The following is a 13,322-nucleotide window of genomic DNA, read 5'->3' as shown; positions in this document are numbered from 1 at the left end:
GCAAATTCTATGGGTGTGTCACCTGAAGCCAGAGATTCTTCCTCTTTTGTCCTCTTTTTCTCCATCTGTAAAATGGGCATTAAGTCTGCTGACCTTGGGCGGCAGTTACTGAGGAGTTTGCTGCCAGCCAGGGATGTGTGCTATTGTGAAACAGAAGCATAAAATGCATAAATATTTACTTGTTGTATGTGCAATCCTAAAATTCTAAAATGAAGGGAAAAGTTGTAATTTAACATTCAGACTTTTAAATTAACCTTCTAGAAAGATAATATATTTAAGACCTACTGAATGAGAATTGCTTTGTTGGGGCTTAGAAATCTGCAGGTGTAAATGAGACCATGTGACTCTTCAGCACAGAGAAGTTTGGGAACAGCTGATAGATGTCTCAGGAGCCCTTTCACTCACTAAGGAACTATGAGTTTTCTTTTAATAATTGACTCATGTCAGCAAGACCAAGATATCTGTAGGCAGGTTCATTTTAGTCAGAAACATTCTTTCTAGACTCTGAAACACAGGTAGAAATAAGACACAGAGCCACTGTGTGTGGCTTGGAGTCCTGTGCAGGTGATGAGCGTTGTGAGCCAGGAGAGGCCCTGGTCTGGGGAGGTCCAGTGGTGATCCTGTTCCTTCGGGTAGGGATGCGGAGATAATGTAAGTTGCCTGCTTAATTTGGCAAGCTGCCCTGTTAGGATATGAGTTGAACTTGAGTGGATAAGATTGCATGAGAGCCCCTCCCTTTTCTTGTGCATACTCAACTCTGCCCTGTTCCCAAAGGTTCTGATCAGTGTTGCCTTCCCTGGAGCTTTTCCTCAATTTTAGTCATTCCTCCTACCTCTGAGCTCTGTAGCACTTAACTGTCTGTACCCCCAACTCAGGGCATTTTTACTATGTTTTTCTGGAGGAGCCTCTGGAAGGTGAACTCCATATGTGGGGATGGCATGGGCCTCTCACCCTCTTGTGGTGTGAAATGTGGTAAGAAAGGCAGAGCACATCCACAATCTGGAATTGAAAGATTGCTAAGCCTGGATCAAGTTATGTGGCTTAGCAATGTTTTTATTTCCTTAAATCTGTTTTTCCATTTATTGTAACAAATAAGAGATAGGTGTGTTAAAATTGAGAGGGAGGAGGGAAGGAAAAGGGGATAGGGCGCTTGTACCAGAGGCTTCAGGATCATAAGCCAGGCAGAGTAGGATCTGATTATGGGCATCCCTTACTTGTGGCGGGATGCTAAGAAGGGTAGTGTTCATGATTTCAGGGTGAGGATTCTGTTTGAATAAGTTATGTGTGTACACTTTGGAGGCCGCGCATAGGACAGAGAACTGCCCTCCTAGTTCAGAAACTAAGTAGGGGCAGTAAGTCAGGATTTGGTTTACCTTTGGTTTGGACTGAAATTGGGACTCCTGGATCTGCACTGTGCTCTCAGGATGGTCTTAAGGGAAAGAAATCATCCATTCATTTAGCCAAGCAACACCTGAGCACTTGCCGTCTACCGTTGAGCATAGTGGCAGGCAGCGCAGATGTGGCGTGCTGATGGAGGCCTGCAAAGAAGTGAGTAGACAAATGAACAGATAACCCAAGTGGTGAGTATGCGAGGCAGACACCAGACAAGTTGGTCTGGAGGAGGGATTGCTTCCTGAGAGGCAGGATTCAAGCCGTGACGGAGCGGGGAGAGAGCTGGACGAGTGCGGGGTGGAGGAAGGGGAAGCCAGTGCGGCTGCGGTGTCGAGTGAGGTGGAGGCTGGGTGGCGTACACTCTGAATTCTGTTCTAAGAGTGATGGGAAACATCCACAGTATTTGCTTGGAATGGCCCTGGGGCTAGAAAGATCCCAGTGTTTCTTTGGAAATGAATTTGCTCCAATCTGGGTGCTCTTTGTCCTAGGGATGGACAGGTGTCTGGGTGGCCAGGCCATTTGGCTAGGGAAATTACTGCACAGTTGAACTGAAGTGCCTCTGGTCGTACCACCTTCTGCAGATTGACTGTAGAAACATTTTTAATTGCCCCACCCTAAGACACGGACTTGTACAATAGAGAGGAGGGAGGCCTGCACCGGACCTGACTGGGTGTGCCCTTTCCTGTTCAGTTCCCTCAGGCATTTGCACTCCTTCCACCATATTCCCCGCAGTACTGGGAAATAATCCCGAATATGGGAGATCACAAAATAAATGGCCTCATTTCCCCAGTGGAAAAGCAGTAGCATTTTTTTTTTAAAGGATGGTGCTGATGGGTAATGGGGCCTGTTACAGAATAACCCTCCCCAAAATACCCCCCCAAATAAGCCCCTCCCCCCAAAAAACCACCCAGCTTCCTAAAAATTAAAAAGATAACTGCTTTATATGGCAAAGAATATAAACTTGCAGTTCACAGAGGAAACACAGATGGTCAATAACACGAAAGAATGTTGTTCACTCTCACTAAAAAAAAAATCAAAGGCATGCAACTTAAAACATAGCAAGGTACCTTTCTTTAACCTATAAAATTGGCAAACATTGGTTTTTAAAGATAAATTTCAGTGGGGGACATCAGTGGAGTTGGTGGGACACGAGGTTTAGGCCCTCCTGGCAGGTCCTCGGTCTCTGTGGTCACCATGACCCACAGGTGTCTGAGGGCTGTGGATCTTCCTCCTGGTAGGGTTTGCACCGTCTGTGTGCAAAGGTGGATGTGGGGGAGCATTTAAGAGCAAAAGATCTGTGTCTGCCCCAAATGCAGACAATAGAGACATTCCTTATAGGGAATACTATGGAGCCACTCCAAAGAATGTTCCGATGTGAAAGGAAGAACATGCTAAGGTGTCCTATGGAGGAGTTGCCAGGTGTGAAAGTGCCTCTTGGCTGGTCTTCAGGTTCAGATGGTGGCACCTTTGCTGTATGTGTGTCTGTATGCACTCGGCAGGCCCTGTCCTTTATCTCCCTCCCTTTTTTTAATACCTTACCTGGCATTTTAGTCTCTTCAGCTGGGAGTGTTCAGGTGTCTTTCCCATCGCACTGCTGGAATGGACTTCCTGGGCTGTTGTTCTCTTGAAGTCAGCACGTGTCCCTGCAGGGTTTGCAGGTCTGTGTCAGACAAGGAGTCTCAGGCTACGAGAGGCCCCCTGCACACAGCTATGGTGAGTCGGGTGTCCTGGCCAGGGCTGAAGCTGTCCCGAGTCTCCTTGGTGGCTTCGCTTCTGTAGAAACGCAGCCTGCTGCTCATGCTGTGGTTCTTTGTGTGTCAAAGGGCATAGGCCGGTGCCTGGGCAGCTAGTCCAGACCAATTATTTTGAAGTAAAATAAGGAAGGAATGTGTTGCCTAACTAAATAACTTGTTTTTCCTATTCCTTTTCTTAGAGTATCATCAGCATGTACTTCTTTCTCTATTATTGGTTTAAATGTAAAAAACAAAACCAAACCTCAGGCTATATTCTTGTTTTTCTTTTCTTCTTTCCTGGTCTTTGTCAAATCTTTGTAATTCTGTTTTGGTTGAATTAAGAATTACAGTTGAATTCTTGTGGGGGTGTTTATATTATTTTCATAGATTTATTGGCTTTTAGAATTTGAGTCTGATCTGAGGTTGCTAATTTGCAGTTTTCAGTTACTTTGTATCTTCTTTCTAATTACCATTTCAATACACAGTTATAGAATTCAAACATTAGAAAATACAATATAGGAAATCCCCCATGATCCCACCTCTAGAGAGACAACTGTTTTCAAAAGATTGGTGAATATTCAAACACCTTATTTTTTACTGCATATACTAACATAGGGTTTTTACAATAATGAGATCTTAGGGACAGCAACTTGCCTTTTTTCCTTTTTCCTTTTTATACTGACTACACTTATGTAAGTATGTATTTTTATTTGTATGTATAAATGTAAATATGTATATGTACACTGAATATTGCTTCAGTGTGTTTGCATGTCATTACTGACAATTTTTAAATGGATATTTAAAAGTCCTATTAGGAGAGAAGACTAACTTGATTTTTCTCCACTTTGTGACTTCATTTGTATAGATTTGTTCTCTTTCCCTGTACATTTACGTACACATCGATTTTGAGGAATCGTGTCATGGCGGCATGTGTTGTATAAGCTTTGCATGCCCCCATGTGGTCCCTGTGGGACCAGATCTGGGCTATAGAAGGTCGCTGTCAGTGCCTGAGAGACTGTTAACCAGTGCAGAGACCCAATGCTGTCAGGACCCAGTACCCCAACCTCCCATAGCTTGTCTTGCTAGATACCACTTGGGGTTATGTGATCTAGAGCTCCCTGGGCCCAATGTGCCCAATGTGAATGGGAGGGCTCTGGGTTGTTTGTGATTTAAATCAGTTGATGAGTAACCACAGTAAGTGACAGCTATCATTATTCTTTAAAAACTAACTACGGGCCCAATAAAATACCAAAACATATGACTTCATTCTTAATGTAAAACACCTAAAGAATTTCATTTAGCGCCCTTGATCTGGTGTCCTAGGAAACATGCTTCTTCTAATGCATCTTTTTTCCTTTAAGTGGTATTGGTGTTCTACTCTGAGTCCTGTCAGGCTTCCTCTCCAAAGAAACTGTGTGGTTTGCAAAGACAATTACACGTTACCCTGCCCTAGGGTACCCAGTCCCAGACAGGCTAAATACAGCTGCAGATTTTTCCTTTCAAATTGTTACGCTGTTGTGCCAGACAAATGGCTACTTTACATTTATATATTGATTTTTTAACATAAGCTAACATTTCTAGTATCTTCTCAGAAAAACTATTCTGAATTTTTATATTTGGTAAAAATTAATAATTATCTATGCCATCATAGGGAGAAGGTCTGTATTTGTTCTAGCCACCTACTGACCCATGTAGGCATTTTATGTCGAGCTCATCTGACTCAGGTGTTTCTGAACCTTCACTTGGGTGGGAAAAGCGTGAGAAGTCCTGACAAACATGAAAGAGTAGCATTCGGGACACGAGGCCCATCTGACTGCTACACAGGAACAAGACCAGTACTTCTCTGTTACCAGCTTTTTATGAAAGAATCTGAATGTGTGACGCTAGCTTAATTTGGGGCATAGGGAGACTGTACCTAGGGTGTTTATATGTGATAATCTTGTGGCTTCCCTTATCAGGGATCTCAAATCTTCACCCTCTGTAGTAGAAGAACCTGACTGCCAGGTCCCTTCCTCAGAATTCTTGGGGGTCTGTCGAATGAGAACAGGCTGTGGATCAAGTCTCCCTTCCATTCCCGAGTTGGGGAGCATATGGAAATGAAAATGTATGCACGCTTGTTGAAGCTTTACATGGTTTAGCCGTATCTGTGACCTTACACACATACACTAGATAGTGCTACTGACGTTTTGATCTTTCATGTTTCGCTTCTTCCCTTTAGTTTTATTTGACTTTTCTTTCTTTCCTGTTGACAAGTAAGTCAGCTTGTGGTCAATGCTGTCTTCCTTTTCTGTTCCATAAAAACAAACCACACCCATGGCAGGGGGGCATGTGACCGGTCAGACACTTTTACACTTGGTGTAAATGGACACCAGTCTATTTCCATCCTAGCATCACCAACCTGCTGACTACAAAAATGTGTAGGAGAGATTTCAGTGGTTAGGACAATTGGCTACTTTCAACCAGCTTTAGTGCAGAAAAAGCCCCAGGTGTCCTGGAATGCAGTGAGACCTTGCATCGCCTCCTGAGAGTCCACAGAACCCAGTGGTGTGATGCTGGCCTTTCTCCTTGCCACCAATCTGCTATGAGGGTATCTGGTATCTGGTATGAGGGTAGTTCTTTTCTGTTGATTACCTACTGCGTCATAAGTGCATCTTAATGGCTTTTTGGTAATAACATGTGGTAATGTCTGGAATGGTGGGTCTGGGTTTGAATCCAGTCACTTTTGCTGTGGCTGTGAGTGGATTCCTTCTCTCTCAACCTGAATTTTACCAGCAGAGAGTTTTGCCTTGGGGTGAGCAGGAAAATTCAACTTGAGAACACATGCAGAATTCCCTGTGGTCTGCATGGGTCTCAGCAGGTCTCCCCAGGGCACAGCTGATGAAACTTCACGTCGACGTTAGCAGTTCTAAATGTGATTATGAGGTGGGAGCAGTTGTATAGAATGGAACCTAACTGAATATACAAATAATTCTGAAATCTCTAATCTATCTTGTTCTTCAAAGCAAGGCATTTGTTATATTCAAATACTTTGTTTTCTTAAGTTGTAAAGTAATATAGTTATCCTATTGAAATATTCTGGACTTTAAAAAAATTGGCCATTGTCAAGATTATTTTCAGGCAGAACTTTAGATTTTATAGTATAGTATTAAAAGGTCTTATGAAGGACTTCCCTGGTGGTGCAGTGATTAAGAATCCACCTGCCAATGCAGGGGATACGGGTTCGAGCCCTGGTCCAGGAAGATCCCACATGCCGTGGAGCAGCTAAGCCCGTGCACCACAACTACTGACCTGCGCTCTAGAGCCAGAGAGCCACAGCTACTGAAGTCTGCACGCCCTAGAGCCTGTGCACCACAGCTACTGAGCCTGCATGCTGCAACTACTGAAGCCCGCGTGCCTAGAGCCCGTGCTCCGCAACAAGAGAGGCCTGCGCACCGCAACGAAGAGTAACCCCCACTCGCCACAACGAGAGAAAGACCTCGCGCAGCAGTGAAGACCCAACACAGCCAAAAAAAAAAAAATTAAAATAAATAAATAAATAAAAATAAAAGGTCTTATGAGCATTTAGATTATGACATTATTTTTAGTTTGATAATCTATATAAAACAAAACTAAGATTTATAAATAAAAATTCTATGTCATCTTAAGTGGGACAAGCTTTCCACTTGAGTAGTAGTGTTGGTATGGTCTCCCCCCATCACACTGTACCCATATAAAACCCAGGTTTTATACCTTCTTTGCCATATACCTTTAGGCTACAGTTATGTGATTTACTCATTCAACTGTTGGACACCTGTTCAGCAGTGACTCTAAGGTCTTATTATCTTCATGGAGTTTATAATTGAATGATGAAAACAGACAGTAATTAGAATTAGTGCTGAATATGATGCATGCCATGAAGGAAACACAGAAATGAGAATAGCAAGGATGGGGTGGTCAGGGAAGGCTGCACCCAGTTGCAGCCAAGTCGTACAAGATGAGGCATCACATGTATACAAAAACGTCAATCTGTTGTAAAGCAGGAGGGGTGGCAGTCCAGCAGGGCATGGAAGATAATTGCAGTCCATACACCTGACCAAGAACTTGTATCCAGAACATATAATTTCTTCCTATAAGTCCATAAGAACATTCTGTACATTCTCCACCTATTGTAGAATGTTTGAATAGGCACAACACAAAAGAAGATGTCACACATGGAGAGATGCTTATCTTCATCATTATCAGAGAAGTGCAAATTAGACTATGCTGAGATTCACCGCATTCCCTCCCAAAAGGCTAACACAAGAACAACAAAATACTAAGTGCATCAAGGGCAGGGATCTCCTGCAGGGCTGGATTACAGATCCAACTGTGGCATGCCCCCACAATGGGATGCATGCAGCACTGAGACCAAACCAGCACTGTGTACAATAGTATTGTTGAGCCAAAACTGGACACAAAAAGTGTACAATCGCATGATTCTCTTTATATCGTGTTCAAAACCAGATAGAAGAAGTCTTTGCTGTTAGAAGTCAGAATAACCGTTGCCCTTGAGGAAGTGTCTGGAGCAGGTCAAGAAGGGGATCCTGGGATATCAGCCCTGAGTCGATTTGGTTGCTTACATGGTGTGTTCAGTTTGTGGACATTCATTAAGCTGTTCACGTGTGCATTTTATTGATATGTTATACATAAATGTTTAAAATTGTAGGTAACAAATGTTACGTTTCTTTATAAAACATGTAAGTATCCAAATAATTTGTTCTAAATTTCACAGAATAAAAGTCACCAACCTTTTAAGCAGCTCTGTACCACATTCTAATGGAATACTCACTTTGGATGTATGTATGACAAGATTGTCCACTGTCTGTTTCCCTATTTCACAGGTCCTGGCACAGTTATCACATAACATGTCCTGACCAGTAGACACTCAACAAATAATTGATTCGCTAATCAATTTGTCCAGCTTCTTATCTACTCACTCATGTAGTAGCTGCTTTTCTCTCGGATTTTAAACAGGATGGATCACTGTGCTCTTGGAATACTTACATTTATTTTTATGCCTTCTCATCACTTGGGTTTCCTCTAGTTTTTGCAAAGTTGTAGCCTGAAATTGCACACATGAGTAGCAAACTTGGACAGAACAGTGGTTTCTCTGAGTCCTCACTGAAGATAGGGAGCCTGGATGCTGCATAACTGGGCATCTGGGTGACCTTGTTTCATGCGGAGGTATTGGGGTATCCCATCCCGTGACTGGGATCAAGGAGCTAAAATTAGACTCCAAAATATCACAACATGGGACACGATTCTTGGTTTAAGATGGGACAGGCTTCTCATCTCTCCTCTTTTTTGCAACTGCTTTTTTTTTTTTTTTTAAATAGAACTAAAATGAAGTCGCTTGGAAGATAGAATTACCAAGTCTTAAAATCTGTCGTGTGAGTCAGAAAGGCAAACCAAGTAAAACCTTTCTACGTTGGCTTGGCTTGCCTTGTGGCCAGCACTGGTTTTAGAAGATAATTTTGGCGTGGAGCCCTGCAGGGGAAGGGACAAGCGAAAGGTGTATGCCTATAGTGGCCCAGGCCATCCCTATAGCTCGCCAGCATTGCATCCCTGCTCAAGCCCCTCTAGATTCCCTCCTTCTCCAGGATAGTGCTTTTCACAAAATTTGCCCAGGTACCGAAGTAAATTTTCTTTTACATTGTGGCCCATAATACACGAATGTGCAAAGAGTTTTTGAAATAATAACATTCATACCACATTCACTGCATCTGGTCTGTTCCGTTTCTTTCTTTCCTTTTTTTTTTTTTGGCTGCACTACGCAGCATGTGGGACCTTAGTTCCCTGACCAGGGATCGAACCTGTGCCCCCTGCAGTGGAAGCGTGGAGTCTTAACCACTGGACCCCCAGGGGAGTCCCCATTTCATTTTTTTAAAATCCACTACATTGTTTTCTCAGGCTACTAATGGGTCACAACCCACCGTTTTTTAAGAACACTGATTGAAATACGTCATTCTGGCGTTTAAGAGACTCTGTAATCTTCCCCATCTCTTTTTCCCACTTTTACTCTGCCAGATAAAGTTATTCCCCAAATAAGATTCAGTTCACTCCCTGTTCTCTGAGCTCACCAAATCCATTCCCTCTCCTTGGGCCTGGAAGGCGCCCTCCCACCTCTGACTTGTTCGTGTGAGTTATCCCGAGCCTTAGCTCCCATGCCCCTTTCCATGAATAGGAATGCCCCCCTGAATTGTCACTTGACATGTAATGCCTTACATTTATTTATAAATTGAGTAACATGTGACCCAGATAACATTCAATCTTCTACTGCCTGATAAATATCAATTAAATATGATTTTTTAAATCTTACTGCTCCAAGATGACTGAGCTCCCAAAGGCGAGGTCTGCCTTTGTCTCCTCTGTACCCTGAGGCGCTAGCACATCCTAGACCATCTTTAAGCCGAGCAGTGAGGCATGAGTTAGGCGCTTGATTCCTCTTCCACAGTGGGTGGTTACCACCTACCTGTTTGGAGTAGGTGGAAAGTGTTCCTGTGATAGGATTCTCTCTGGAGGTAGGTTGTTGGGGGAGGTGAGATCAGGAAAGCATAAGGTATCACTGAGTCTGTAGGCTTAGTGCAAGCCCTTATTATCATGAGCATGTGTGGGAAGTGGTCGACACTAATCAGTATTCTTGTTCATTTTATGTTCAGCCATATCAGTGGGAACAAAATTGGCTGGGAGAAGACAGGAAGCCATTCAGAACCTCAAGCACGGGGAGACTCAGGAGACCAAACAAAGGTAGTAAGTCTATGCCTTTTATTCTTTCAAATTCTCCTTTCAGCATGTAGTGCCAGGGATTGGTTTAAAGTAAAATGCTCTCTCTTTTTTTAAGCATGTTATTTATGAGTAATACATTGGCAGGGGTGAGAGAGGAAGGAGGAACCCCAGGGCTGTGCTGCCACCAGCCTGCTTTCTTTCACAGGCAGGGTGGTGACCTGGTAGAGATCCTCTTCTCTCTGCTCGCTGCATAGCCTTCCAGAACCCTCATTTCTTGTAGGGTTTTTGTGGTGATTAAGTGAGAAAACCACCTGGGACGTATACATTAAAAATGAAAAAGATAAACTAAATTTTATTTTCCTTTTTTTTTTCTATTTCTACGTGTTAATATTCATCTCTAGAAATATCTGTTTAACTTACAAAGCCACATCTGTCCCCACATGTGATCACTTAGGATGAGCTGGTCTCCGGCTGGAAGAGGGCTTGTTTTATACAAGGTGATGGAATATCAGAAATCTGTTTAAAACTCTGAGATATTCTCACTGTTGAATGATTATCCTGCAAATAGGTAACAAAAATGCTTTCTGGATACCTACTATTTGCAAAGTACCTCCCAAAGCATTTTCGGTTGTTCATGTCTACATTCTATGGAATGGAAAGTGTACAAAACACTCGTGAGTTATCCATGAGTTATTCGTCTTAAGACTAATTTTGGCACTTTACGTTTTAATGGATAAAATTAAGCACTTGTTGCATACCACTGTAAAGAATACATGTCGTTTCAAAACAGAAAAATGTATATTTTTTAAGGTGCCACAAAATCAGTGAGCAATTATTATTACTAGGATTTATTGTGAGAAAAAAAAGTTTACTGCAAAAATAATAATTGCTCTTGGTAAACAATTAGGAATTTGCTAAAATTTGTAAAGAGAAAGCTAAGACCCTCCCTCTGCCTTTCCTCCCCTTGGTCCTGCTGCCTTGCAGCAATCCAGCACTGAGGTGATCATTTGGTGTCCACACGCTTTCCTATTCATGTACATACATGCTGTATTTTGGTGATCGGTTGTTACAGAATGAGTATTTTTCACCTGACAGTTTACCATGCACATGTTTCTCTGTTAGTATATATAGATCTGACTCATCATTTTTAATGGTATTAGCTTGTTCTTTGGTTTTAATTTTTGGTAGATAGTTCTCTACATATACTTAATTTGGGGCTTTTAATGACCTAAGAGAATGCCTGAGGTTTGGTTTTTGTTTCTTCTTTAAATAACAACTGGTGGTGGTGGTGAAGAGCAGGCCTGACTCGAGCCTAGTTTTGAGTCCCAGGTCCATGAGTTACTGGTCTTGTTACAACAGATGAAAGGCATACCCTCTCAGAGCATTAGTTTTTTTTATCTGTAGAGAGGATGATGCCTATTTAGTTTAGGAAGGGTCTCCAAAGAAAGCAGAAACACAGGAGTTGGCCACGTGGGGGGAGCCAGGTGGGACCAGGGTTAGCAACCACAAAAGGCCATTCACCCCACGGGGATCCCAAGGGAGGAACCATGGGTGGGGGTCACCCAGCAGAAGCTGCAGCAGTCTTCCAGGCTCCCACCCCCAACACAGGCATAGTGGGTGTCCGATTACCGCTTCCTCTGTCCAAGGAGGAGTGGATCATAGCTCCCTTGTCCTCATTGGCGAAGTTGTTAATCACATGTCTCTGGATAGGACTCTGTGTTGCAAGTGGACAGACAGGTTAAAGGAGTGGAAATGTGACATGAAACCATTTTCCCCTCTCACCCATTGCTCTGTAGGCAGAAGGTTCGTCCACTGCCTCTTCGGGCAGCCAGCTTGCTGAGGGAAAGGGGAGCCAGATTGGCACTGTTCAGCCAATTCCGTGCCTCCTGTCCATGCCCACCAGGAACCACATGGACATCACCACCCCGCCCCTGCCCCCCGTCGCGCCTGAGGTGCTGAGAGTGGCCGAGCACCGGCACAAGAAGGGGCTGATGTACCCCTACATCTTCCACGTCCTGACAAAGGTATGCACGGGGGCTGTGGGTATGGCCGTCATCTCACAGTGGTCACTCCTGTGGAGTGTGTCCTTGTTCCTTTTGGGACTGCTTTTTATCTTACCAGCTACTTGAAACAAAGTTCATTTTCCCTTTTCTAAACTTGGAGGAAAAAGATGGAAATTTATACTTACAAATATAATAAAAGAAGAACTTGGGAAAAGTCTTATTTTCCTCTTCAATTTAATACAAAATATTTTCGAAACTTCTAATTAACGGCACGTCATATTATTTTCTGATTTGTAATTTTATTCTTTTTATTTCTAATTTCAAAATTTCCTACATCATGTTTATGCTGTAGTGTCAAGTTAAATTATGATGTCACATTCAATATCTGATTTATCATCTGTCCGAGAAATACCCAACTTCTGAGTGGCTGATAGCAGTTCATGTAATTCGACTTGTTCCTCTACCTCACTGAGCACTTATAGCAAAAAATGGAATACAGGACCTCGTCGATTTATTATTATCTTACTAAATGTATGCTTAAATAGATACACAGTGTGGTATTAATTGTTTCTGAATCTTAGTGTCTTGAATAGATCTGTGTGTACTTAAATTTCCTCAATGATTTGTAGTCTTTATGTTTATAATCACAGACCTACAATTTAACAAGTTAACTTGGTGACCAGATTTCTCATGCAGAATTGGTGAATTACTGTATGTATACTTAACATGTTTTCATCAGTATCTATACCACCATATATGATCAAACTTCTTTCTTCCTATTTTCTGTTGTCCATCTATGGTTTGTAGAATGGAGTCAGTAAATACAAAAGTCACTCCCATTCCACAGCACTCCTGAGCTGGACTTTAACCGTTAATTGACTAATTTGAACTGCCTACTTTTATATTTTATAAATTAAAGGACATGAAGAATATTATATTTTGTACAATAAAGGAAAAGAAGACCAGTACTACTTATTCAGGTCCTTTAATGTATTTTTAAATTGTAATTGCCTCCAAGTCTCATCTGTTATTTGACATGGGTGTGCATGTGTGGTATCACTTCTCAGATTATGGTTATAAAGTAAACATTTTATTTTTCAGGTCCAACATAAATTATAAGGGTAAGTGAAAGTTACTGTTGCGGGAAAAGGATTTTGCTAAGTTTAAAGGGACCCGAGTTTGGGGAAGATTGTGCTCTTTCTCTTTGTGGTTATTTGGAATATGAAGTCCCTGGACCCCCTGCTGTTTGTGCCCTGTCATGCTGGTGGATCTGACTTGGGGACTGTCGGTTAAATCAATCTGAGTGATGCAAACTGCCTGTCCTCCTCTTCGGTACTCACTGATTTCAAGGGCAAATATTGATAAAATCACTGTGGTTGAGAAAAGTGAACTCGACTATCTTCTGATTTTAAGGTGCCACCTAAAATTTTTCAATATATTTGGGAAAAGT

The 13,322-nt window shown here is 42.4% G+C and overlaps 1 protein-coding gene across 3 annotated transcripts in view; it reads left to right on the top strand.

The window, feature by feature from the left end:
• The window catches only part of FAM120A (family with sequence similarity 120 member A), a 104,433-nt gene that overhangs the window by 52,946 nt on the left and 38,165 nt on the right, over positions 1 to 13,322 (top strand). For all 3 annotated transcript variants that reach the window (XM_067744893.1, XM_067744892.1, XM_067744894.1), the window contains exons 8-9: positions 9,803 to 9,890; positions 11,666 to 11,893. In XM_067744893.1, coding sequence (XP_067600994.1) covers positions 9,803 to 9,890; positions 11,666 to 11,893 — 316 coding nt within the window. The remainder of the gene's footprint in view (positions 1 to 9,802; positions 9,891 to 11,665; positions 11,894 to 13,322) is intronic.

Source organism: Pseudorca crassidens, chromosome 7 (genome assembly GCF_039906515.1).
Source record: "Pseudorca crassidens isolate mPseCra1 chromosome 7, mPseCra1.hap1, whole genome shotgun sequence".
NCBI lineage: Eukaryota > Metazoa > Chordata > Mammalia > Artiodactyla > Delphinidae > Pseudorca > Pseudorca crassidens.
The sequence above is the reverse complement of the archived record's forward strand: the minus strand, read 5'-3'. Positions and strand labels throughout refer to the sequence as shown.